This window comes from Pelodiscus sinensis, chromosome 3 (assembly GCF_049634645.1).
Source record: "Pelodiscus sinensis isolate JC-2024 chromosome 3, ASM4963464v1, whole genome shotgun sequence".
In the NCBI taxonomy this organism is placed as follows: Eukaryota; Metazoa; Chordata; order Testudines; family Trionychidae; genus Pelodiscus; species Pelodiscus sinensis.
The window spans coordinates 199,664,986-199,689,404 of NC_134713.1; the positions used below are offsets into that span (position 1 = coordinate 199,664,986).

Below are 24,419 nucleotides of genomic sequence, written 5' to 3' on the forward strand. Positions count from 1 at the left end.
GTAGGCAAAGACCCACTTCGTCAGATGCATGTTCATCAGACATGCATCTGACAAAGTGGGTCTTTGCCCATGAAAGCATATGCTCCAATACATCTGTTAGTCTATAAGGTGCCAGAGGACTCCTCGTCGCTTTTGCAGATTCAGACTAACATGGCTACCCCTCTGATATAATCTAGCAGAATGTCAAATGGGATTAAACGGGGAATTGCTTATTAGTTTTGTCATACTGCTTAAAAGTATGGCTCTGGAAATAGTAAGATTATTAAATTTGCAGATACCACCAAGCTGGGAGGAGTTACAAGTGTTTTGAAGGACAAGGTCAAAATTCAAAATGATCTGGACTAGAGAAATGGCCTGAGGTAAGCAGGATGAATTTTAATAAGGACAGTGCAAAGTACTCCACTTAGGGAGGAACAATCAGTTTCACGCTTACAGAATGGGAAGTGACTGTCTAGGAAAGAGTACTGCAGAAAGAGATTTAGTGGTCATAGTGAATGACAAGTTAAACATGGGTCAACAGTGTGACACTGTTGCAAAAAAAGCAAACCTTATTCTGGGATGCATTAACAGGAGTATTGTGAGCAACACACGAGAAGTCATTCTTCCGCTCTACTCTGCCCTGATTAGGCCTCACTTTGAGTATTGTGTCCAGTTCTGGGCACCACATGTTAAGAAAGATGTGGAGAAATTGGAGAAGGTCCAGAGAAGAGCAACAAAAATGATTAAAGGTCTAGAAAACATGACCTATGAGGAAAAGGAGAAGGGAGAAAAAATGTTCTCCTTGGCCTCTGAGGATAGGATAAGAAGCAATGGACTTAAACTGCGTCAAGGGAGGTTTAAGTTGGACACTAGGAAAACTTCCTGCCTGTCCAAATGGTTAAACACTGGAATAAATTGCCTGGTGAGGTTGTGGAATCCCCATCACTAGAGATATTTAAGAGCAGATTACACTGATACCTATCAGGGATGACCTAGATCAGTGTTTCTTAAACTTTTTAAGACCGAGGAACACCAAACAGTTTTTTTAAGGGGATCAGCAAGGATTTTTTTTTGTTTCTTGTTAAGGGCGGCCATTCCCAAGGGAAAAGTTAACAACAAAACAAACAAAAACCGCCCAAGGAAAAATTGTTGAGCAAAACAAACAAACAAAAAAGGACAAGGAAAAGAAGTTAAGTGAAAAAAAAAACAGTTTGCCCTTTTATCAGGAGAGCAGGCATTGCCCTTTTGAGGGCAGCCATTTTGAACTCTGATCTCCGTGGCACACCTCCAACTGTCTGGTGTGCCGCAGAAAACACTTTAAGAAACATTGATCTAGATAGTGCTTGGTCCTGCCGTGAGGGCAAGGGACTGAACTCGATGACCTTTCGAGGTCCCTTCCAATTCTAGTGTTCTATGATTCTAAGTATTTAGGAGCAGCGGAAGTCTAACTGAAAGTTACTCTGTGATGCTGTTACAAACTATGCAAATTAAATGTTGCTATCTGTTAGAGTCCTTAATATTTTTGCTTACATGAATTTCCTTGCAAGTTCTATCATACAGGAGCAAAATGTTACCAAGGAGATAAGTGTAAGTTTTCTCATGCTCCGCTAACTAAAGAAACAAAAGAACTACTGGATAAGGTGAGTAATGCCTATTCTAGCACAGTAAGTGAAAATTATTTCTGAGGGATAAGGTAATTAAATGGAATGAATTTCGACTGGGATCTTCCCAAGGAGTCAAAGGGAGATAGGTGATTATTTCCCAGTAATGTTTAACTTCCCTAACTCCCTAAGGCCTTGTCTGCACTTTACCAGCACTGTCAATCTACTTCAGCTGTGCAAGTAGTGTAGCTGAAGTCAACATTCTGCGGTGTCTTGCGTGTTGTAAGGTTGGCGGAGGCTGTTCTCCTGCTGATACAGGCTACTCTTCTCGGTAGAGTACAAGTGGAGACAGGAGAGCGCTCAAAGATCAATTTATTGCATTTAAGCAGATGTGATGCATCATCAATCCACTGCGTAGTATAGACAGGGTCTAAGAAAATCTCAGCCATAAGTTTGGCTCTGTGACCACTTGCTACCCCATGAATTCTCTTTTCCTTCTCTTTTTTCCCTCCCTTCATTTTTTTTATCTCTCTCCTCTTCATCCGTTATATATTCATCTCACTTTTCTGCCCTCTTCTACCACTTCCCTCTACCACTTCTTCTTTGACAACTTCCTTATTCTCTCATTTTTAAATGTATACTCATATGGCACAAAATTTATTATATGTATTTTAGAACATGTCAGTGCTTTCAGTCATCTGAAGTTACTGATCAGAGGACATGGATCTTCTAAAGTTGTTTGTTCCATATTACGGAAATGGTTTAATTTCTGGCTGTCTTAGAAGAAGTTTTAAGGGAGGATTTAGAATTCTTTTGGGTTTGATGTTAATGGCAGGCACTATATAGTAGGTGTAAAATTATAGAGCAGTTTAATTATTTTTAAATATAAAATGAAGTGCTACGATGAAATGTTACTCTCAGTGCAAATTTAGTACAATAAGAACTTTCACTGCATTGCTTTGTTTTAGGTTTTGAATACTGAAGAGGAACCACAAAATGAAGATGAGAAAGAACTGGAGGAACTCAGAAAGCGTGGCATAGTTCCTCTTCCTAAACCCCCTCCAGGAGTTGGACTTCTGCCAACTCCACCAGAGCAGTTTTCATTTTCTGAGTCTGATACAGAAAATTTTCAAGATCCTTCTGGTGAATTCAAGAAAATTCCATCTCTCTTTGAGATAGTTGTGAAACCTACTGTGGATTTAGCACACAAGATTGGAAAAAAGTAGGTTTTAGAATGGTCTGTAGAATGCCACATAAGACTGAAAAATGAATTTATAAACATTAGAGAAATGGACCATACTATCTTTTAGGAGAAATTGATAGTCTTGAGGATATTCAGAATTTGCCGTCTAACTGGGGAGAGGGAGTGGAATTTCCACTATTTCCCATTGTAATTACAATAATGTCATTTATCTGCTATCCTGTACATACGATTACTACTCCTGGGTTTCCCAGAAGAAACAGGCAAGGAATTCACTCTCTCCACTCTGTTTTTTCAGTCCTCTGAATAATTGTGAGCCTACTTTTCTTTATCAGAGGGGTAGCCGTGTTAGTCTGAATCTGCAAAAGCGACGAGGAGTCCTGTGGCACCTTATAGACTAACTGAAGTGTAGGATCATAAGCTTTCGTGGGCAAAGACCCACTTCATCAGATGCATGTAGTGGAAATTTCCAGAGGCAGGAATAAATATGCAGGCCAGAATCAGGCTGGAGATGACGAGGTGGATCCAATCAAGGAGGATGAGGCCCACTTCTAGCAGCTGATCTGGAGGTGTGAATTCCAAGAGAGCAGAAGCTGAATGAATGGCTTGCTAACTACAAAAGCAGCTTCTGCTCCCTTGGAATTCACACCTCCAGATCAGCTGCTAGAAGTGGGCCTCATCCTCCTTGATTGGATCCACCTCGTTATCTCCAGCCTGATCCTGGCCTGCATATTTATTCCTGCCTCTGGAAATTTCCACTACATGCATCTGACGAAGTGGATCTTTGCCCACGAAAGCTTATGCTCCTACACTTCAGTTAGTCTATAAGGTGCCACAGGATTCCTCGTCGCTTTTACTTTTCTTTACACGGTGAACAAACCTCCATTTCCCTCTAGACTCCCATATAGACTGCTCTGTCTTGACTTCAGCCAGTGAAGAAACTCACTCATGAAATCGTGCAGGGACTTCATGGCTGCTATTCCAGCTCTGCCAGATATCAGCCCGTTCCTCTTACCCAGCCACCTCCCATAAAACTTATGTAATTGTTAGATACAAAGATTTGTCTGGTGGTGGTGTGTTGGATTTTTTCAAAGCTCTTTGAATTTAGGTTTGAGTGTGTTGGTCTTGGGATGTTTTAAACTGGAAATGTGGGCAGGTACTGTGTAAATTTACACACACAGTTTTTCCAATACAGCTTACTGTTTGTTGTAAAAACTATTCTGCAAATGTGATGTGTAAATAGTGTAGACAGAAATTTCCTATAAGAATTAGTTTGCTACTGCCAACCTCATACCTACTTGACACCAAAAGGATTGGAACAGATACCCCAATGGTAAAAAGATAATGCACTAATAAATTGTTGATATTTGGAATAGAACCAGCTTTTTCTAACTCCGCTGAGGATGATGATGATGGGCAATCTCTTGTTGCCAAGTATGATCATCTTCCATGGGAGTTATGGATCTTCAGGTGGCTGATAAGGCTGATCCTTGAACCACAAGTTCTATTACAGTGAGGACAGATGTTTCTAGGTACAGCTGGAGGCTGACGACAGTGACTAGAAGCCAGTCTCTCCTTCCTCCTGCACCTCTTCTCCTCTTCAGCATGTCAGCGGGTAAATTCAAAATACAGGGACTTGTCTCCGTTTTGAGTGATCTTGGGCGAGTGTCTCCCAATTGTCAACGTCAGTGTTGCACTTCTTAAGTTATCCTTTAGCAAGTCCTTATAGCTCTTCCGTTGTCCTCCCATGTTACAGTATCCTTTCAGCTGAGAAAACAGGACCCATTTTGGCAGGCGATGGTCTGGCAAGCCAACAACGTGACTAGTCCAGCGAAGTTGCCGATGGATGATCATTGTCTCAGTACGGGTGGTCTTTGCTTCTTCCAGAACACTGATGTTAGTGCGCCTATCTTCCCATTTGATCTTCAAGATCTTGCGGTGGCAGCATTGTTGATACTTTTCAGGGAATTTCAAGTGAAGCCTATAAGTTGTCTTGGTTTCAGACCCATACAATAGTGTTGGGAGAATGACTGCTTGATAGACAAGAAGTTTGGTGTCTGTTTGAATGTTGTGATCTTCAGAAACCCTGTGCTGTAAATGAAAAAAGACTGCACTAGCACAGCTCCGATGAAACTGGATATCTCATAAATATCTACCTTCGATGAAAGATAACTTCCAAAGTAGAGAAAATGATCGACCTTCTCCAGTGCCTCTCCATTGATTTTAATAGATGGGGCAAATGGTACCTCATTTGGAAAGGGCTCATGGAGCACTTTGGTTTTCTTGATGTTGAGGGTGAGACCAAGACATGCATAAGCATCAGCAGACACATTCAAGATAGCCTGAAGATCTTTCTCATAGTGGGCAAAAACTGCATTGTCATCAGCATAATGAAGTTCCATGATAGATGTGGTGGAAATCTTACCCTTAGCTTTCAGCCTGCTAGCCTAAACAGCTTTCCATCCATTCTATAGATGATTTCAATGCCAGCTGAGAGCTTATTAGCAATTAGGTTGAAAATGTCTGTAATAAAGACTGCAAACATGGTTGGGGCAATGATACAGCCTTGCTTGACTCCTGTTTGTACTTTGAAAGGTTCACTCTGGGAGCCAGTGCTGCTCAAAACAGTCACTTTCATGTTGTCATGAAGCAGCTTTAGGACATTGATGTATTATCAGGACATCCAATCTTTGAAAGTATAGTCCGAAGGGCACAGCGATTCACTGAGTCAGATGGTCTAGTTAGATCAATAAAAGCCACATACAGTGGTTGGTTTTGGTGCCGACTTTTCTCTTGTAGCTGCCATGCAATGAAGATCATATCCACAGTGCCGCGACATGGTCGGAAGCCACTCTATGACTGGTAAAATTTCTTCTGACGGGGCAGGAGACTTGTTACAAGGGCCCATGCTAGAACTTTGCTGTAACAGTAAGGAGAGAGATACAACAATAGTTTCTACAGTCCATTTTATCCCCTTTTTTTAAAAAAAAAAGGTAACAATCAAGGCATCCCTCATTTCATTGGATACCTCCTTCTTTATCCAGATTTTAAGGATAAGCAGGATAAGCTGCCAAATTAACTCTGGTCCACCGTCTTTAAAGATTTCAGCAGGGATCCCATCTGGACCTGCTGCCTTGTTCTTCATCTGCTTGATGGCAGTGTATACCTCATACAAAGTAGGAGGGTTTCCGAGCTCATCCCTAGAAGGTTGTTGGGGGATTTGCTCAATAACTTCATCTGCAACCATGGAATTATGATTAAGAAAATCTTTAAAAAGTTCTTTCCAGCAAAAATTAATGGCTTCATTGCACTTCAAAAGTTTTGTTCCATCCTTTGAGCGAAGGTAGTTCATGCCATGACAAGTTGGCCCATAAACAGCCTTAATAGCACTAAATAAAACCACATGCATTTTGGGTATTCACAAAATATTTGAAGTTTTTGCATTTTCTCGTTTCACCATTTAAGAACATAAGAATGGCCATACTGGGTCAGACCAACAATCAGTCTAGCCCAGTATCTTGTCTGCTCACAGTGGCCAATACCAGATGCCCCAGAGGAAGGGAACACAAGAAGTATTCCTCATGTAATCCCTCTCCTGTCACCCAGTTCCAGAAACACAGAGGCTAGGGATGCCACTCCTACCCATCCTTGCTAATAGCCATTGATGGACCTAACCTCTATGAATCTATCTAGCTCTTTTTTGAACCCTGTTAAAGTCCTAGCCTTCACCACATCCTCTGGCAAGGAGTTCCACATGTTGACTGTGCGCTGAGTGAAGAAAAACTTCCTTTTGTTTGTTTTAAACCTGCTGCCTATTAATTTAATTTGGTTGCCCCCTAGTTCTTATATTGTGGGAATAAGTAAATAACTTTTCCTTATTCTCTTTTTCCATACCAGTCTTGATTTTACAGACTTCTATCATATCCCTCCTTAGTTTCCTCTTTTGTAAGATGAAAAGTCCAAGTCTTTTTAATCTCTCTTCATATGGGACCCACTCCAAACCCCTCATCATTTTTGTTGCCCTTTTCTGAACATTTTCCAATGCTAATGTATCTTTTTTGAGATGAGGCGACCATATTTGTACTCGGTATTCAAGATGTGAGAATAGCATGGTTTTATATTGAAGCAATAAGATATTTTCTGTCATATTCTCTATCCCTTTTTTAATGACTCCTAACATTCTTTTTGCTTTTTGACTGCCACTGCACGTTAAGTAGATGTTTCAGAGAACTATCCACAGTGATTCCAAGATCTCTCTCTCTCAAGTAGGTATAGCCAAATTAGTCCCCATCATATTGTATGTACAGTTGGGATTATTTTTCCAATGTGCATTACTTTACATTTATCAACGTTAAATTTCATTTGCCATTTTGTTTGCCCGATCACTTAGTTTGGTGAGATCTTTTTGAAGCTCTTCACAGTCTATTTTGGTCTTAACTATCTTGAGCAGTTTAGTATCATCTGCAAATTTTGCCACCTTACTGTTTATAGATGTTCAACCAATTCATTTAATGAGCAATGATAGCTGCATGTTGCTCTGATCAGTCACTGTCTGAGTTGTCCATCAGGGTATGTGTGTTCCAGGCTCCAAAGTTGAAAAGTTTCTTACATTTTCGACGGCTGGGGTGGTGATCCTGGTGGATGCAGCTATCTAGCCACGAGGAAAAGAGGCAAGACTATTTCTAGGGCACTGTTTCTAGCCCCCTTTCCATGTGTGGTGAGCAGAGTGCATGCTGAAGAGGACTGCTCAGTCATGGGTGCAACAGCCGAGATGCTCGACCTGCCCCAGTCCTCGAGCAAGACAACTGAAACACATACCCACCACCTGTGTGTCGGTCTCTGACTAGGAACTTTCATGTCTCACTGTCCTGTTCCCATCGCTGATCACTGTCAGACTTTGACTTATGCAGGTGTTCTTTTCCCAAAACTGGAAGATGCCTGTGCAGGACTTCTTTTAAAGTGGGGAGACTGGTGCACAACAATTACCACACTGTCCTTGACAGGTTGAAACCAATGGCATGGACACAATGAAAACTGGAAATCCTCTGTCTGCTGCAGCCTGTCTGCTGCAGCCTACACGCTTGTGTAACATTACACAACCGTTTCAATTCCATTTTGCATTTATTCTCCATCTTCTCTGCCATTGAAGCCTCCGTGAATCACACTGTGTCTGGAACCTCACCCTTGACCATTCTGCCATTGGTGACTCTAAGGGAGTACATGGCTCCAGGCAGCATTGTTCTCGGGAGTTGTTGGAACTCCCCTACTCCTTTTGGGGGGGGGGGGGGGGAGTATTGTTTGCAGTGCTTTTATATCCATGTTGGTCCCATGATGTTAGAGACACATGGTGGGTGAGGTAATATATTGAACCAGCTTTTCTTGGTGAAAGTGACAAGCTTTCAAGCTACGCAGAGCTGCTCTTCAGGAAATAAAACAAATGGTAAGAAAAGCCATTATAACGGGTGGAGAACCTAAGGATGCGGCCCTCAGCTTGCCTGGTTCCAGCCCCCATGGGTTGGGGTTTCCCCCCGGCATTGGGAAACCTGTGCTCGTGCTTCAGTCTCCCCACTGTCCCCTCGTGGGGCTGGAGCATATAAAATCTACTGGCTTTGTCCCCGAAGGCTCTGGTATGTTTGGGGAATGTCTTTCTGCTCCTCAGTTGAGGGCCACCTTAGAGATGAGTTTTTTTCTTTTGCTTCTTATTTGTGTGCAGCAGCCCTCAACTGATTTTTCTGTGGATCAGCGCCCCCTTTCTTCCCCCCTCCCCCACTCAAAAAAGGTTCCCCACATGTGCATTATAGTTTGGAAAAACTGTAATCATTCCCTGATGGTCTGAAGAACTACTTGACTAAGAAAATACAGTTCCCAGATCTGTTCATATCCAAACATTGGTGATATTGATGCAGGTTAAAGTTAATAGAAGATATCTTGCAGTATTAAGTGCGGTGTTTACCTTAGATCTTAGTTTATCCTGTGTAGCTGACACATCAGGTAGTCCAGTTTCTCTCCTGATACGGTTGCCTGCTAGCGTAGTAATTATCCTTTGTTTACCATCTTCTTCCTTGGATTTTCTCCTTTAGGTACCCAATTCAGTATTTGTTTAGCATGTCTCCCACTCTCCAGACAGTGTACATGTCTCATTCACAGGAGGTTTACTACTTTCAAGTGTAATCATGTTCCCCGGAGAGCACAACACTTCTACCATTTCAATTTCTTTTCCATCCATGTATACGTTTGCATCTGCTGTCCAGTTTCCGATCTTTATCATTTTGGGTTTCTCTGTACTAGTTTTCACTGCTTCCTGTTTTTCCTCTGCTGTAAAGGCAGTCATTCCTTTCCACATTGTACTTAGTAAAGTGGTGACTTGTTTACTCTAGGGGCAGGATGAAACATTGTGGAAGACAGATGTCATTCCAAACTTCTAAAAGAGTGTGGTTAGGAGAGGAAAATGTCTTTTTTGTTTAATGTTGCATTTTAAAAAGGTATAAGTTATGTGTACTACAATCTGGTTTTGTGTAGGATGTATATGTACTTGTCCTTTACTTGTCGATTTTCTACTTACAGGCCACCAGCTTTCTATAACAGCACATCACCACCAAGACCACAGTTTCAAGGAAATGACCCACATCCTCAGCATATGTATAATCCAGGGTCAAGTCCAGGGCCTGGTCCCAGCATACCACAAGGACATAATGGACCAGTAATGCACCCAGGTTCTCCTGGGCATCACCCATGTACAGGGCCTCAAGGTCCAGCAATGCCACACAGCCCTCCTTTGCAACCTGTTCCACCAGGCTTTTTAGGACCACAGGGTCAAACCGGCATACCAATTCAAGCACAAGCTGGTCCACCTTTAACACCACCAGGCATTGGTGCACCATACAACACTCCAGGAGTTCAAGGACATATGATGAATATATCCAGAGAGAATCATTGCCCGCCAGGCCCACTGTATCAGCAGATTCCTGGTGAACGACAGCAGAATATCAATTATGAATCCATTCAGAACCCAGCTGATTTCTATGACAATTATTATTCACACCAAGCTGTACATAGCTTTCAGCCAGCTAATAACACAGGAGGTAAGTTTATGTTCAAGATTGTTTTTATTCCTTGGTGTTCCTGTTTCTGGAGTTATTACTGCACATCTAGAACAATCGAGAGAAATATTAGAAAAAATTAGCCTGTTTGAGATATGTCTTTAAAAATATTGTGAAGCAACCTTCTTTACAAAAGAAAAAAGATTCTAGAACTTGCAAAAAAGAAAAAAATCTAGCAGAGAACCATTCTGTGGAGCTGACTGAAATAAAGACACTAGGACTAGTACTTGAAAACTTAGCATTTTCAAGAGTTGTAATGCACCAGGCTAAACAAGCTAGTCAGTTTTCTTCCCTCTGACTCCTTTAGCTTTGTTCTGTACTCAACAGATAACATATGCAGTGTAGTTGTAGCTGTGTTTGTTCCAGGATATTAGGCTATGTCTTTGCTGCGAGTTCTTCTGGCAGAAAATATGCTAATGAGGGACTCATTAGCATAAGTCATAATCTCATTAGCAAATTTTTGCTGTTTCTTTTTGCACAAAAAGAAACAGCAGGAAATATGCTAATGATGATGTGACTTATGCTAATGAGTCCCTCATTAGCATATTTTCTGCTGGAAGAACTCACAGTGAAGACATAGCCTGAGAGAGACAATAAGGGTGAGATGATTTCACAGAGAACAAGAGCCTTGTGCATAAGGGAGAAGCGGTGGATGTCATATACCTAGACTTTAGTAAGGCATTTGATACAGTCTCGCATGATATTCTTGTTGATAAACTAGGCAAATATAACTTAGATAGGGCCACGATAAGGTGGGTGCGTAATTGGCTGGATAACCGTAGTCAGAGAGTTGTTGTTAATGGTGCTAAATCCTGCTGGAAAGGGATAACAAGTGGAGTTCCTCAAGGGTCTGTTTTGGGACCCGTACTGTTCAATATCTTCATCAATGATGTAGATATTGGGATAGAGAGTACGCTTATTAAGTTTGCAGATGATACCAAACTGGGTGGGGTTGCAACTTCTTTGGAGGATAGGGACATAATTCAAAATGACTGTAGCAAGTTAGAGAAATGGTCAGAGGTAAACAGGATGAAGTTTAATAAAGAGAAATGCAAAGTGCTCCACTTAGGAAGGGACAATCAGTTCCATACATACAAGATGGGAAGCGACTGTCTAGGAAGGAGCATGGCGGAAAGGGATCTAGGGGTCATAGTGGACCACAAGTTGAATATGAGTCAACAGTGTGATGCTGTTGCAAAAAAAGCAAATATGATTCTAGGTTGTATCAACAGGTGTGTTGTAAGCAAAACTCGTGAAGTCATTCTGCCGCTCTACTCTGCACTAGTTAGGCCTCAGCTGGAGTACTGTGTCCAGTTCTGGGCGCCACATTTCAAGAAAGATGTGGAGAAATTGGAAAGGGTACAGAGAAGAGCGACAAGAATGATTAAAGGTCTAGAGAACATGACCTATGAAGCCAGGCTTCATGAACTGGGCTTGTTTAGTTTGGAAAAAAGAAGATTAAGGGGGGACATGATAGCGGTTTTCAAATATCTAAAAGGGTGTCACAAGGAGGAAGGAGAAAATTTGTTCCTCTTGGTTACTGAGGACAGGACAAGGAGTAATGGGCTTAAAGTGCAGCAGGGGAGGTTTAGATTGGACATTAGGAAAAAATTCTTAACTGTCAGGGTGGTCAAATATTGGAATAAATTGCCAAGGGAGGTGGTGGAATCTCCCTCTCTGAAGATATTTAAGAACAGGTTAGATAGACATCTGTCAGGGATGGTGTAGACGGAGCTTGGTCCTGCCTTGAGGGCGGGGGGCTGGACTCGATGACCTCTCGAGGTCCCTTCCAGTCCTATTATTCTATGATTTGCAGAAACACCTAAACTATAGATTGCCTTTGCAGAACGATCAAAAAGAGAGAAACATTATCTGTTCAGAGGCCTTCTAGATTGATCTCCAGCTGCATCATCAGCCCACTCTTATTAGAGCACAAGTGACTTCTGTAGTATGTCTTGGAGGTTTTATCTATAGGGGGCATGTGTAAGGTGGGTATTTGGAGCTGTGACCATACATTTACAAACAATACACTATTAGTCCATAATTTCTGAAGATGCAGCTGTGGGGGACAACAGTAATACAGAGATCTGTTCCCGCTGCTTCTTCCTCCCACCTTACCCCTGTTGTTAGACTACTACTGAACAATCACCCATGTGTAGAATGTGGTTAGGGACTAGCACTCAAAGAAGAAATAAAGATTACTTACCTTTAACAGGTTCTCCAAAATGTGTGGTCCCTATCTGCATTCTATTATTCATCTTCTTTCCCCACTGCTCTGGGTCATGATGTAGATTTATGGTAAAAAGGAGGAACTGGAGAGGCATCAGTCTGTACTTCCCCTTACTCCTTTGGTTCAGAACATGAGAACAACTGTGCATCCACAGGTACTACTTGCTAGGAATCGCCAATCTCAGGTGCTTGGTGTGCATGAGTACCCATAAATAGAATACAGATTTGTGGACCCTCCTGTTACAGATGAGTAAACTCACTTCAGAGTCTAACTTTTGGCCTAAATCTAGATGAATCATGGAGAGCTTGTCTGAACAGCTAGTGGTTATCTTTTTTTCCCTTCAGACCAAGCAGTCATTTTACATCAAAAAAGCTCTGTTGTATTTGGAAGATATCCAGAGTCTGGTTGTCTGATTTGTAAAACTTGCAAAAGATTCAAGAGCTTCATTTTCAGCTGACTATACACTGTGAACCTAAATATCACTGCCTTTCAATTTAACTCCTGTTATTCATTACTCATAACTTAATGCCAACACAGACTCAGTTAAGATCTGCTTTTTCTGTTTAATGTGTTTGAGTGACTGCTTCAGCACCTTGTGGGTTCATATGACTGTTTTGTGAACCCCTCAGGTACTTTTTGTGTGACAGTCAGAGCAGAAGGCTATAAAAAGTAGTGGAGGGGAGATATATAAGCCTCAGACTGAGAAGACCCCTGTTTCCAGAGTAACAGGGAAGGGCTGGTTTAGTACCAGCAGAGGCAATTGGGGGCAGTGGAAGACCTGGGGCTAATTAGGACACTTGGGGGGGGTTATTAAGAAAACCAGTTCAGACTGGCTATAAAGGAAGCTTTGACTTCAGTTGGGGCACGCGTGTAGCTGAGAGGGTGGAGGAGGGTGCTGCTCAGGTTAGGAGGAAAGGAACCAACAACTGAACACTAGGAATATGCACTGGAGAGTAGGAAGGTGCTGGGGAAAGTGTGGGGAAGTAGCCCGGGGGTCTTGGAGCTGTCTGATAGCAGGTGTCAGGGACTCACGCAGGAAGCTACTATTACAGGGCCCTGAGCTGGAGCCTGAAGTAGAGGGTAGACCTGGGTTTCCCTCCCAACACCCACCTCCCCATTTCCACTCGGGGAAAAGGATTGTGGCATTTAGTCTCCGTTTTACCATATGCTGGCTCATGATGAAAAGAGCTCAGCAAAAAGCAAACTAAAGCCCTAGGCGTGGTGTCTAAAATTGTGGGCTGCTGTAAGCCTGTGAGTCAAGCAAATTCACCTGGAAGTGAAGAGAAGGACCCACCGAGTTTTCATAGGCACTTTGTCATACTGGTAAAATCTGTCTTCTCACCCTCACTCTTCCGAATTTATCAAGGCAATAGAGAAGCTCTATCCTCTTTTCATAACTTAACAGAATTTAGTGTTAGAAAAAATTGTATCATAATGCAAGTATACTAACAGAGACAAAATCAAAGTTCAAGAGGTAACCTTAATTCTGTTGTTTCCTAATTTTTGGAGCGCAGTCCTAAAATATTGTAATGTAGCATTTCAGTCTGCGCACATACAGATATTCATTTAAAAAACAGTTCTTTGAGTGCTTATTCATGTGTATTCCAGTCAGGTGTCAAGGTACACACACATGCATGGTAGCTAGAAGATTTTTTCCTCTAGCAGCTAGCCTTAGCCAAGGGAACAGTATGCCTTTGTATCTTATTTTAGCACACTATACATGTGCAAAGTCATCTGAAAGCTTGAGAATTGTATGATTTTTCTACATTTTTTTCTGCAAACAAGCAGTTTTTAAACAGTTAAGCAGCTTTTTCAATTGGGGAAAAATCAGAGCTGACTGCAGTTTGTATGTCATGTTTTAGCCTGTTTCAATTTGAAAGATTAACCAATATAAGATGAGATTTGTAAATATTCTCAATTTATTTCAGTTAATATTGCCTTGTAATGTTGTTGGCCATTTGTTACCAGTAAATTAGCTGATTGTTTTTTAATATTGTACACACAGATGGAACATGGCATGGAGAATTTACTGACCACCAGGCTCATCTCATTGTTCAAGATTCACATAAGGGTGGAAGTGAGTCAGATCGCATCAATAAAACAGGTCATAAACCTGCTATTAATGTACCGGATTTTCTTCCAGCAATGCAGAAAGCCCTTTTCGTAAGACTTAGTCAAAAACAGCAAGAAGATGGTGAGCCAATGAGCAGTCAATGTCAGAGGGCAATGAGCAAGGATGAAGGTGACTGTTAAATTCTAAACAAAAAAAATATTGTTTGTATAATTATCCCAGTTTTTATTTTGTGCATATTTCATTGAATTGCACTCTTCCTATATAAGCTTTTATTTTAATTCCAGCTGAGTTACTTAGGGTCCAGTTGAGTTACTTATTTTCCTAACCTGTTCTGTAGTTTTTCTGTGGGTGCTTCAGATTTACAAACACCTTGGGAGTTGAGATTGATCATAACTGTAAAATGTTCACAACTCTGAACAAATTGTGGTTATTTTTGCATAAGTTTATAACTGAATGTTGACTTAATAGAATTTTGAAACTTTACTATGCAGAAGAAAAATGCTCCTTTTGATCCTCTTAACTGTTTTTGTGCTTGTTCCATTTAAATTTTCTTACTGTCGCAAATCATTTTTTAATCTTTCTCTTTATTTTTAAGTAATTTATATTTAACACAGTACTGTACTGTATCTTCCTTTTGGAGGGAGCGGGGGGAGGGGGGCGTCTCTCCTGCTGCCTGATTGTGGACTTCTGGTTCCCAATTAGATGTGGGATTGACCAGTGAGTTCATGACAGGTGGTCTACTGAGTTGAGTAGTCTTCGTACCAGTCTTATTCATTATTTTTATTAATCACCTTGGGTCAAAAGTACAACTGCACTAATGAAGTGTGCTGTTGGTATAAGGTTGGTAGGTATCCTCAATACAGAATGAGGATCAGAATAGTATACAGGAAGATTTGGATGATATTGAAGACAGGAGCAACAGAAGTGGAATGAAACTGAGTAGTACAACATGGAAGATCAGGCACTTTTCTCTATATATTAAAATATTTCCTGTGGGACAACAGAATGATGTCATCACCTGCTTCAGGGGGTAGCAGAGTTAGTCTGTACAGGATAAACTTACAAAACAACAAATGGCCTGGTGGCACTTTATAGACTAACAAAACATGTAGATGGCATCATGAGCTTTCGTGGGCACAGCCCACTTCTTCAGATGACTCCGGTCATCTTAAGAAGTGGACTGTGCCCATGAAAGCGCATGATGCCATCTACATGTTTTGTTAGTCTATGAAGTGCTACCAGACCATTTGATGTCATCACATCACTCTGGGTACTGCAGCCCCTTCCCGTTCAGCCTCCCTGCTGCTAACTCCATTAGCTCAGAGCACAGCCTGCCCAGCCCCAGCCCTTCTCCAACCAGAGGGGGCTGAGAGGCCTGGGCTGGCTGTGGGGGAGGGTGTGGCAGGGACCAAGAGGCCTGGGCTGGCTGCAGAGGAAGGTGGGGGACAGGAGGGCAAGAGGCCTGGGCTGGCTGCAGGGGATTGGGGGGGTGTTCCCAGAGGCCTGGGCTGGCTGTGGGGGAGGAGGGTGAGAGGAGGGGGGGCAAGAGGCCAGGAGTGGTGCGGCCCTGGTCCTCTCCTCCCTGGCAGTTGGTGGGAGAGTCAGGCCTGCCTGCCCCCAGAGATGGGGGTTGGCGAGTGCAGCGAGCAGTGGGTACAGCCCGCTAGTAGGATCTAGTAATAAGAATGTCACCTACAACCTGGGATTCTCCCATCTTACTGGGTCCCAGAGCTTGGGCTGTAGCCTGAACTCAGAAGTTTACATAGCCTGAGCCCCATGAGCCAGTGTCAGCCATGAGTTTTCAACTGCAGGGTAGAAATACCCCGAAAGAGCTTGGCTTATTTAGCCTAGCAAAAAAAAAACTGAGCAGAGGATAAGTTGGCTATCTATAAATGTGTTAGGGGACAAACATCAGGAAGAGAGAAGAGCTAATTAAGCTAAAAGACAATGCCTGACAATACCCAAGAACAAGTGGGTATAAAGTGGCCGTGAACAGATTGAAGCTGGAAATTAGGTTTCTGTCCATCCAAGTGGTGAGGTTATGAAATAGCCTCCCAAAAGGAGTTGCGGATGCAAACAACTTAATTCTGAGAGAGAGATGGACAGGTTTATGAGTACAGTTATATGAACGGGTTGCTTGCTGTGTCAGGGAGGAGGGTCAGAGTTTTAGCAGCCCTGAGGCTCATTCGTGGTTTGTGTCTTGTATTCTTGAAAGCCATCAGGGCTTCACCCAGCCATATGCAGGTGTCAGGAAACAGTTCCTCTCCCAGTATATTTGGGGTGAGAGGGTTGGTTCTTTGGAAGCATCAGAAATGACAGATGGGTTTCTTCTTCAGAGTGTTGGTGTTGGTCACTTGACAGAAATTATTTAGGCATAGCCATTTCTTTGCTATTGCAGGTGTCTTGGGAATTGATGCACCTTGGCCTCCCTGGTCTTTCTGTGGCACACTCTGGTCTCCTGTGGGCTATAGTATTTTGGTCTAATTTCAGTTGGGTTTACACTGTGGCCACTGAGTGGTGTTGGTGGCCTGTGAGCTACAGCAAGTCATACTAGATCTGGTGGTCCCTTCTGGCCTAAACTCTGTGACTGTTTGAAGGGAGGGCAGATGGCCTGCTTCAGTTAAGAAGGGTTAGTGCAGGCACTGCTCAGGAAATCATCAGCAGGTGCTGACAATCTGGCCAACTACCACTCCATGTCCTGTCTTCTGGTTTTGTTCAAGATTATCAAAAAGGCTGTGGCAAGACAATTCTCAGACCTCCATGATAATCTAGGTATGATCCTGGGTCTGGGATATAGACCACATTGGTAGGTTATCTCTTCCTGGCAATGGATGAAGATACATTTAATACAGGTTGGACCTCCGTTGTCCAGTACCTTCAGGACCTGACTAGACCCGAATGAGGGATTTTGCCAGAGCAAGAGAAGTCTTTTCTGGTCCCACTGCTGCTGGCCTGCTCCCCTCGCAGCCCAGCTGAGCCACACACCAGCTCCCACTTGCCCTCCTCCCTGCAGCCCAGCTGAGCCATGTGCCGGCTCCTGGGCCACACACCCTACAGCCTACCTGAGCCATGTGCTGGGTCTCCTCCTTCCATAGCCCAGCTGAGCAGGGTGCTGGCTTCCACCCCCACTGCCTCTCAAATCGGACCAGGCTCCCAGTCCCCCACCCCTCGCAGTGCACCAGGACACTCTGATCCTGGAATATCTGCGGTCCTTCCGGACTACTGATGTTGCTGGACCAGCAAGTTTCAGTTTATAGAAGTGCACCTGTATTGCCACCATAAACACTACCAGTAGTCTTCAGTACTGTTCATCATGAGGTGTTACTAATTCACCTGCAAAGCAGAGCTGTGGCAGATGGACTGCTTTAGCATGACTCCTTTCCTTGTAGAATTAAATTAAAAATTAGAAATCAATTAAACAGAATTGTTGACAGGAAAAAATATTTAACCACAAAAATATTGAAAGATGTATACAAAATAAGAGAGAGCAGCAATTGAGTGTGTATTATCAAATTATTATAAGTAGATTTTTTTTTGCTCACTTCTGCAAACTAAAATGATTTCTGTGATCCTGATTTATAGTTGCTGTTACCTTATTTTTTTAAGTCTTAACATCAGACAAAAGCCAGTTATTAAGAAATTATACTGTGGAGGCAGGAAAAGAGAATAAGGGAATTTGTGTGCAGCTATCTTGGTCTTGTTAACAAGAGAGCAAGAGTCAGGCTAAGTCTGTGGCCTGAGAACGCGAGATCTGTAATTAGACGCTGCCTTTGCCTCTCGCCTCCATACGGAGATAAGGATAGAATGCTGACTGTGGCAGGGACCTTGAGATAAGGAGCATCTGGGTGGAACTAAATAACTGTTAGCCATTGGTGTTTGTAATGGGAAGGAGACTAATTGTTGTTGTTATTATATCTAATAGACAGTATATAAACTGCATCATAATTGCTTGTATTTGAAGATCTGCCTCAGAAGGGGGGGGGGCTCCCCCCCATCCAAACCAGTTTTTCCCTTGCTGCAGCTCGTAATAAAACTGCCTCTGGCTACTTGTTGCTTAAACACAACGCAGAGTGAAGACAATGTTTTCTTCCACAATACTTAGTTCAAAGCATATTGAATCTCCTGTGATCATTTGTTTGACTAATCTTTGGGTTTTTTTTTTTTAGATGATAACGTGAACTGGTACTCCAGTAGTGAAGAGGAAGAGGGGAGCAGTGTTAAATCAATATTAAAAACCTTAAAGAAACAAACTGAAAATATTAGGAATCGGCAACAACATTCCACGGAACAACATGTGGTGGTGGTTCCTACCGATCCACGACTTGCTAAAGAGAAATGTACCGGAAACCAGGCTGTTGATCCAAGGCTGAGGTCCACTCATAGATCCAGTACTAGGAAACCTACAGAGTCATCATCTTTTGACCCCAGGCTTGCACGGGATCCCAGAATGTTAAAAGTTAATGAAAGTGGTCTTGCAAGCTCTTCTGTTGGTGGAACAAAATTAGATGTCCATCATGCACATACTGGAGTGAAGGTCAAGCAGAAAGGAATAGATGATGATGAAGAGGATGGAGAACGAGAATTGAGAGAGAGAGCGTTTTTAATACCTTTGGAACCTTTACCTGGTGTAACATTAAGGGATCCACGATCTCAGCTTAGACAGTTTAGCCACATTAAAATGGACATTATCCTGACCAAACCAAATTTTGCTAAACACATTGTATGGGCTCCTGAAGACCTACTTCCAATACCCTTACCCAAACCTGATCCAGTGTCTTCAATTAATTTACCTCTTCCTCCTCTAATAGCTGACCAGAGGCTTAATAAGTTACGTAGTTTAAAAAGCGATCCTCATCCAAATGCAATTCCAGCTGACCCAAGACTGGCAGCAAAAGCAAAAAATAATATAACAAACAGAAGTGGCTATTTGGATCAGTCTACAGATTTGCATGCCAGTAGTTCAAGCAAATTAGGAGATCCTCGCTTACAAAAAAATGTTGATCCCAGACTCCACAGACTATCTAGTACAGAGGGTCATCATGGAATCACAAAGGATTCTCATCCTCCAAAATTTGACCCTCGTCTAACTAGATCTGGTATTGGTTCATCCCAGCCCTCAGAAGCTGTAATTTGTAAATCTGATCCGGACGTTCTGCCTCCTTATGCACCCAAGCTATCATCTACAGGTGTCAGATTGGGAACTCCAAGCTCAATACTTAGTGGTATTAGTTTGTATGATCCAAGAGACCAGAGTTCATCTTCATTAGACCCAACTCCAATTAATTCAGGAGAGAATGGAGATAACCAGAAAAAAAGTATTCTGAAAAACACTAGCAAAAATGAATCTGCTCTGTCAGAAGATATGCTGCCACAGAAGTCTGTTCCAAATACGGATAAAAGTACAGAAGGATCAGCAGAGGCCAATTCAGAAAAAGGAAATAGCATCAATAAATCTCAGGCTAAGCACTCCAGTACTGCACCAGCAGTGCATAATCTTCCTATCCAAGCTTTGTCAGGATTGATCAGACCACAGTACAGTGATCCAAGGCAAGTTAGACAGCCTGGACAGGTAAATCAAATGCAAGATAACGATCCAAGTGCAGAATCTGATGATAAATCACTAAAAGAGGTTTTCAAAACTTTTGATCCAACTGCTTCACCATTTTGTTAGCAATTGATTTATTCAAGTCTTTTTACGGTTGTGAATATTGCAGTTTTCTGCTGTTTTGTAACTGGTTTACCTATTTGCTTTATTTATTTTTAAATTATCAACACTTTTCAGCTGCTAATCTCAGAACCACATGCAGTTTCACAGTATGCTATAGTGTTTGCAGAGCTGTGGTATTTTCTATGATATTTTTCCAATTTCAGGGAGGTTAATAATTGACATGTAGAAAAGTCCCTCTATCATGTTAGATCTGATAAAAAGCACTTTCATTGTAAATAAGTCATTAAGAATTCAACTCGGAAGACCTGTATATGTGTAAGTTGTCTCTTTCATAATCAACATTTAGATATTATGATTGCCACTTTTGTATGATTGTATAGATTCAAGCAATATGATGTACATTACTGTGAGAGAGACTATTTAAGACAAGGATTGTCTTACCTATCAAGCCAAACTGACTAACTGAAATATACATAAATGAAGTAAAAGGAAAATGTTGTTCCTCCTTTTCAGAGCAGATGATGTGTAAGGCATTGTTTTTATTCATGCAGTCAATATTCTTAGTGTAAAAGATACCTATCACATATTGAGGAGTTAAAATGTCATATCTTTTTAAAGTATTTTATTCTATACTGTATATAGAAGAAATTGTGAAGTACATAACTAGAAAAACATTACTGTTAAAGTGGAGAATACCTAAGTTGTCTAATACAAAAAAGTTTATTTAATTTTTCATGCATACACAATTCTGAATTAGTGCGATAGCTTGCATTTTGGTGTTCATGTATTTCAATGTATTTTTGTATTCAGCTGCTTAATTTGTATTCCTTTTTTTTTGTATTGATGTAACTGCAGTACTTGTATTCATTGTGTCTTTATGACATTTTTAACAAAAAATTAAAAGATACAATCAAAGTCTGGTAGTCACTGTTGAATTGATAAGCCTGCTAAAATATCAGCTAGTTAAACATACAGAAAACAGTAATGGAACAAGTCTGAAGCAGAGCTGATCAAATTTGCTGTACTGCATTCAACTGCCACAAGAACTTTAGTAGGCAAAGCTCTCAACTCCAAAGTGACTATTAGTTCATTCATGGTTTCAGGGTCAGACTCTTAGTAAGAGAGAGAGTTGGAGGGTGGATTTGGGGAGATGGAGTTGGTTTGTTTATATAAACTAAAAATATCTGGATGATTATTCATAGTAACTCATTCCATATGGAGCAATCAGCACTCCGATGGCGGACCTTTGAGCACTCGTGGAGTAGCAAGCTCAGATCATAGTTGCCTCGTCTCGTTTATCAGAGGGGTAGCCGTGTTAGTCTGGATCTGCAAAAACGACAAGGAGTCCTGTGGCACCTTATAGACTAATAGATGTATTGGAGCATAAGCTTTCATGGGCGCAAAAATCCACTTGGTCAGATGCATGACATGACACGAAAGCTTATGCTCCAATACATCTGTTAGTCTATAAGGTGCCACAGGACTCCTTGTCGTCTCCTTTGTTCCTCTCTATGGGCTGGTTTGGTATAGTGTGGTTGGTATATAGCTGGTTGGGTTGTTTTTTTGTTTTATTTAAACAACTAGATTTTTATGACTTCTCTGCTGCAGAAATCATGGTTCCAGCCCACTTGGGTTACTCCCTTTCATTGTATCTCATGGCCTTTTTTCCCTTTTCCATTTAGCGAGGTGTTTGGCCTAGGACATGCTGTGGTTGGGACAGCACCTTACTGTTGCTCATAGATGACTGTTGAAATGTCTGTTGTGCCTGTCCAGACTGGTGCTGCTACTCTCTTGCCTTAACTGAACCTAGATAAATCAGGAGGGCAATCTGATGATAAATATTAGATTTGTGCTGTGTGGCAGAGTTAACATTGCTTATAGGAACTTAGCCTTTCAATTTGACTTTATGATCAATTTCTGAATCTTAATGCTATATGAATAACACCTAATTATCTGGAAAAAATATAAATAATACAAACGAATAAAGATTGCAGGTGACACACAGATTGGTGGGGGTAGTTAAGAATTACTTGGAAAGGTGAGTGACCTGGAATACCTTGTAAGCTCAGTGCAGTCAAGCAATATGCATGTTAATACAGCCAAATACAAGGCTTTTACATCTAGATAGAACAAAGAATATAGGTCACACCACCTGATAGGGGCTGTATTCTGGAAAGTTATGATGCTGGGAAGGACTTACAGGTTATTGTGGATAACCAAATGAATATGAACTTGCAGTGTGATGTAGCAAAATGGACTAATGCTATATTTAGAAATATCTAGCAGGAAGAGGGAGGTGATATTACCTCTGTATAGCATTAATGAAACCATTACTGGAGTATTTGGTCCAGGACTAGTATCCACAATTTTAAAACTATGCTGAAAAACTAGAGAGTAGGGATGTTAAAATGTGTTTAAGTAACTGTGTAACGGCTGAAAATGTCAGCAGTGACATGGTTACATGTGGGCGGGGATAGGCAGATCCCCAGGAGCCGGTGTACTCAGGGAGCTGGTTACCACCTTTTAAGCTGGCTCCCCATGTGTACCGTGACCCTACGTGTAACTGTGAAGGTTGACCAATGAGCCGAGGCTCATCAGTTAACTGTGTGTACACGGTTCCACTTTCACATCCCTATTAGAGAGGGTTGAGTGAAAAGCTTCCATAATGATTTGAGGATTTTGTCCTAAAGTGAGAGACTATTAAGAACCTGAGCCTGTTTAATTGATTAAAAAAGATACCTACACAGGGAAAAGATGTCTGATTGTTATTTAATACCAAAGAGAGGCAAAGAGCCAGTGGCTTGCATTTGAAGTTGTCAAAGTGGAACTGGAAATAAGATTAAAAAACATTTAATGGCAAATGTAACTAACCATCAGAACAGCTCATCTAGCAACGCGAATTCACCATCATGTCTTTAAATTAGCTGATCAAATTGGGCGGGGTGTTTAAATGGTATTGTGGGTTTTGTGATAAAAGCAGGACATTTGCCAGTCTTAGGGCATGATCTAATAAAGATTTTTAGATATAGAACTATTGTCAATGCTCAAAATGTCTGCCAGAGCCAGCATGACAACAGTATTGTAATAATCAGCAAAAAAAAATTGTTTTACAGCTGGATGTACAAGGGGTGTATTCTTGGGTTTGCTTCACCATAAGTTTAAAATCGGTGGACACATTTTTTGCTGACTAAGTGAGTTCCAGCCCACAAAAGCTTATGCCCAAATAAATTTGTAAGATTTTAAGGTGCCACATAACTTCTCAACATTTTTTACTAATTTTTAGGGCTGTCAAGGAAATTAATCATGATTTATTGTTCTCCTAAAAATAATAGAATGCCACTTACCTAAATATTTTGGATGCTTTTCACTTGTTCAAATATTTTTATTGCAATTACAACACAATATAAAGTGTAGGGTGCTCAGTTTATATTTTATTATAAATATTTGCATGGTAAAATAAAATATATTTTTCAATTCACTGAATACAAGTACGTGTAGTGCAATCTCTTTATCATGAAAATTGATCTTATAAATGTAGAATTATGTGCAAAAATAACTGCATCCAAAAGCAAAACAGTGTAAAACTTTAAAGCCTACAAGTCCACTGAATCCTACTGCTTTTGCTCACCCAATTTCTCAAACAAGTTTGTTTATATTTGCAGGAGACAATGCTGCCTGCTTCATATTTACATCATCACCCAAAAGTGAAAACAGGTATTTGCATGGCATTGTTGTAGCTGGCATTGCAAGATGTTCACTTGCCACATGTGCTCAAGATTCATACGTGCTTCATGTTTCAACCACATTCCAAAGGACATGCTAATGATGAGTTCTATGTGATAATGATCCAAACAGTGCAGACCGATCCATGTTCATTATTGGAGTCAGATGCCACCAGAGGACGGTTGATTTCCTTTTTTAGTGGTTTGAGTTCTGTAGTTTCTACATCAGAGTGTTCATGCTTCAGACCCATCCCTGTCAGATTTTTTAAAGGGACTTCAAATTCTTAAATCTCGGGTTGAATACTGTAGCCACCTTTAGAAATCTTACATTGGTATCTTTGCATATGGTCTACTCGGCTGTTAAGGTGCTCTTAAAGTGGAACATGTGCTGGGTCATCATCCAGGACTATGATAACATGAAATATACAGCAGAATGTGGGTAAAGCACAGAGCATGAGACACATAATTCTCCTCCCAAGGGGGATCAGTCACAAATTTAATTAACATGTTTTTCAGAGTGTGTCATCTGCATAGAAGCATGTGGTTTGAAATGGTGGCAGAAGCAAAAAGACATATGAATGTTTAGCATATCTGTCATGTAAATACCTCACAATACCAGCTACAAAATTGCCATGCAAAAATCTGTTCTCACTTTCAAATAAGAGGCTGGCAGCATTATTTCCTAAAAATGTAAATAAACTTGTTTGTCTTATTTATTGGCTGAACAAGTAGTAGGACTGAGTGGATTTCTAGGCTGTTAGTTTTACATTGTTTTGTTTTTGAGTGCAGTTATCTATCAAACTACATTTGTAAGTTGAGCTTTGAAAATAAAGAGATTGCCAAG

General features: G+C 41.2%; 1 protein-coding gene across 2 annotated transcripts in view; it reads left to right on the plus strand.

Moving 5' to 3' along the window:
- ZC3H6 (zinc finger CCCH-type containing 6) overlaps positions 1-20,768 on the plus strand; it is a 68,383-nt gene extending 47,615 nt beyond the window's left edge. For both annotated transcript variants that reach the window (XM_075925894.1, XM_075925893.1), the window contains 5 exons: positions 1,510-1,619; positions 2,549-2,802; positions 9,346-9,863; positions 14,117-14,353; positions 18,352-20,768. In XM_075925894.1, coding sequence (XP_075782009.1) covers positions 1,510-1,619; positions 2,549-2,802; positions 9,346-9,863; positions 14,117-14,353; positions 18,352-19,856 — 2,624 coding nt within the window. In that variant the 3' untranslated portion in view covers positions 19,857-20,768. The remainder of the gene's footprint in view (positions 1-1,509; positions 1,620-2,548; positions 2,803-9,345; positions 9,864-14,116; positions 14,354-18,351) is intronic.
- The last annotated feature ends 3,651 nt before the right edge of the window (positions 20,769-24,419 follow it).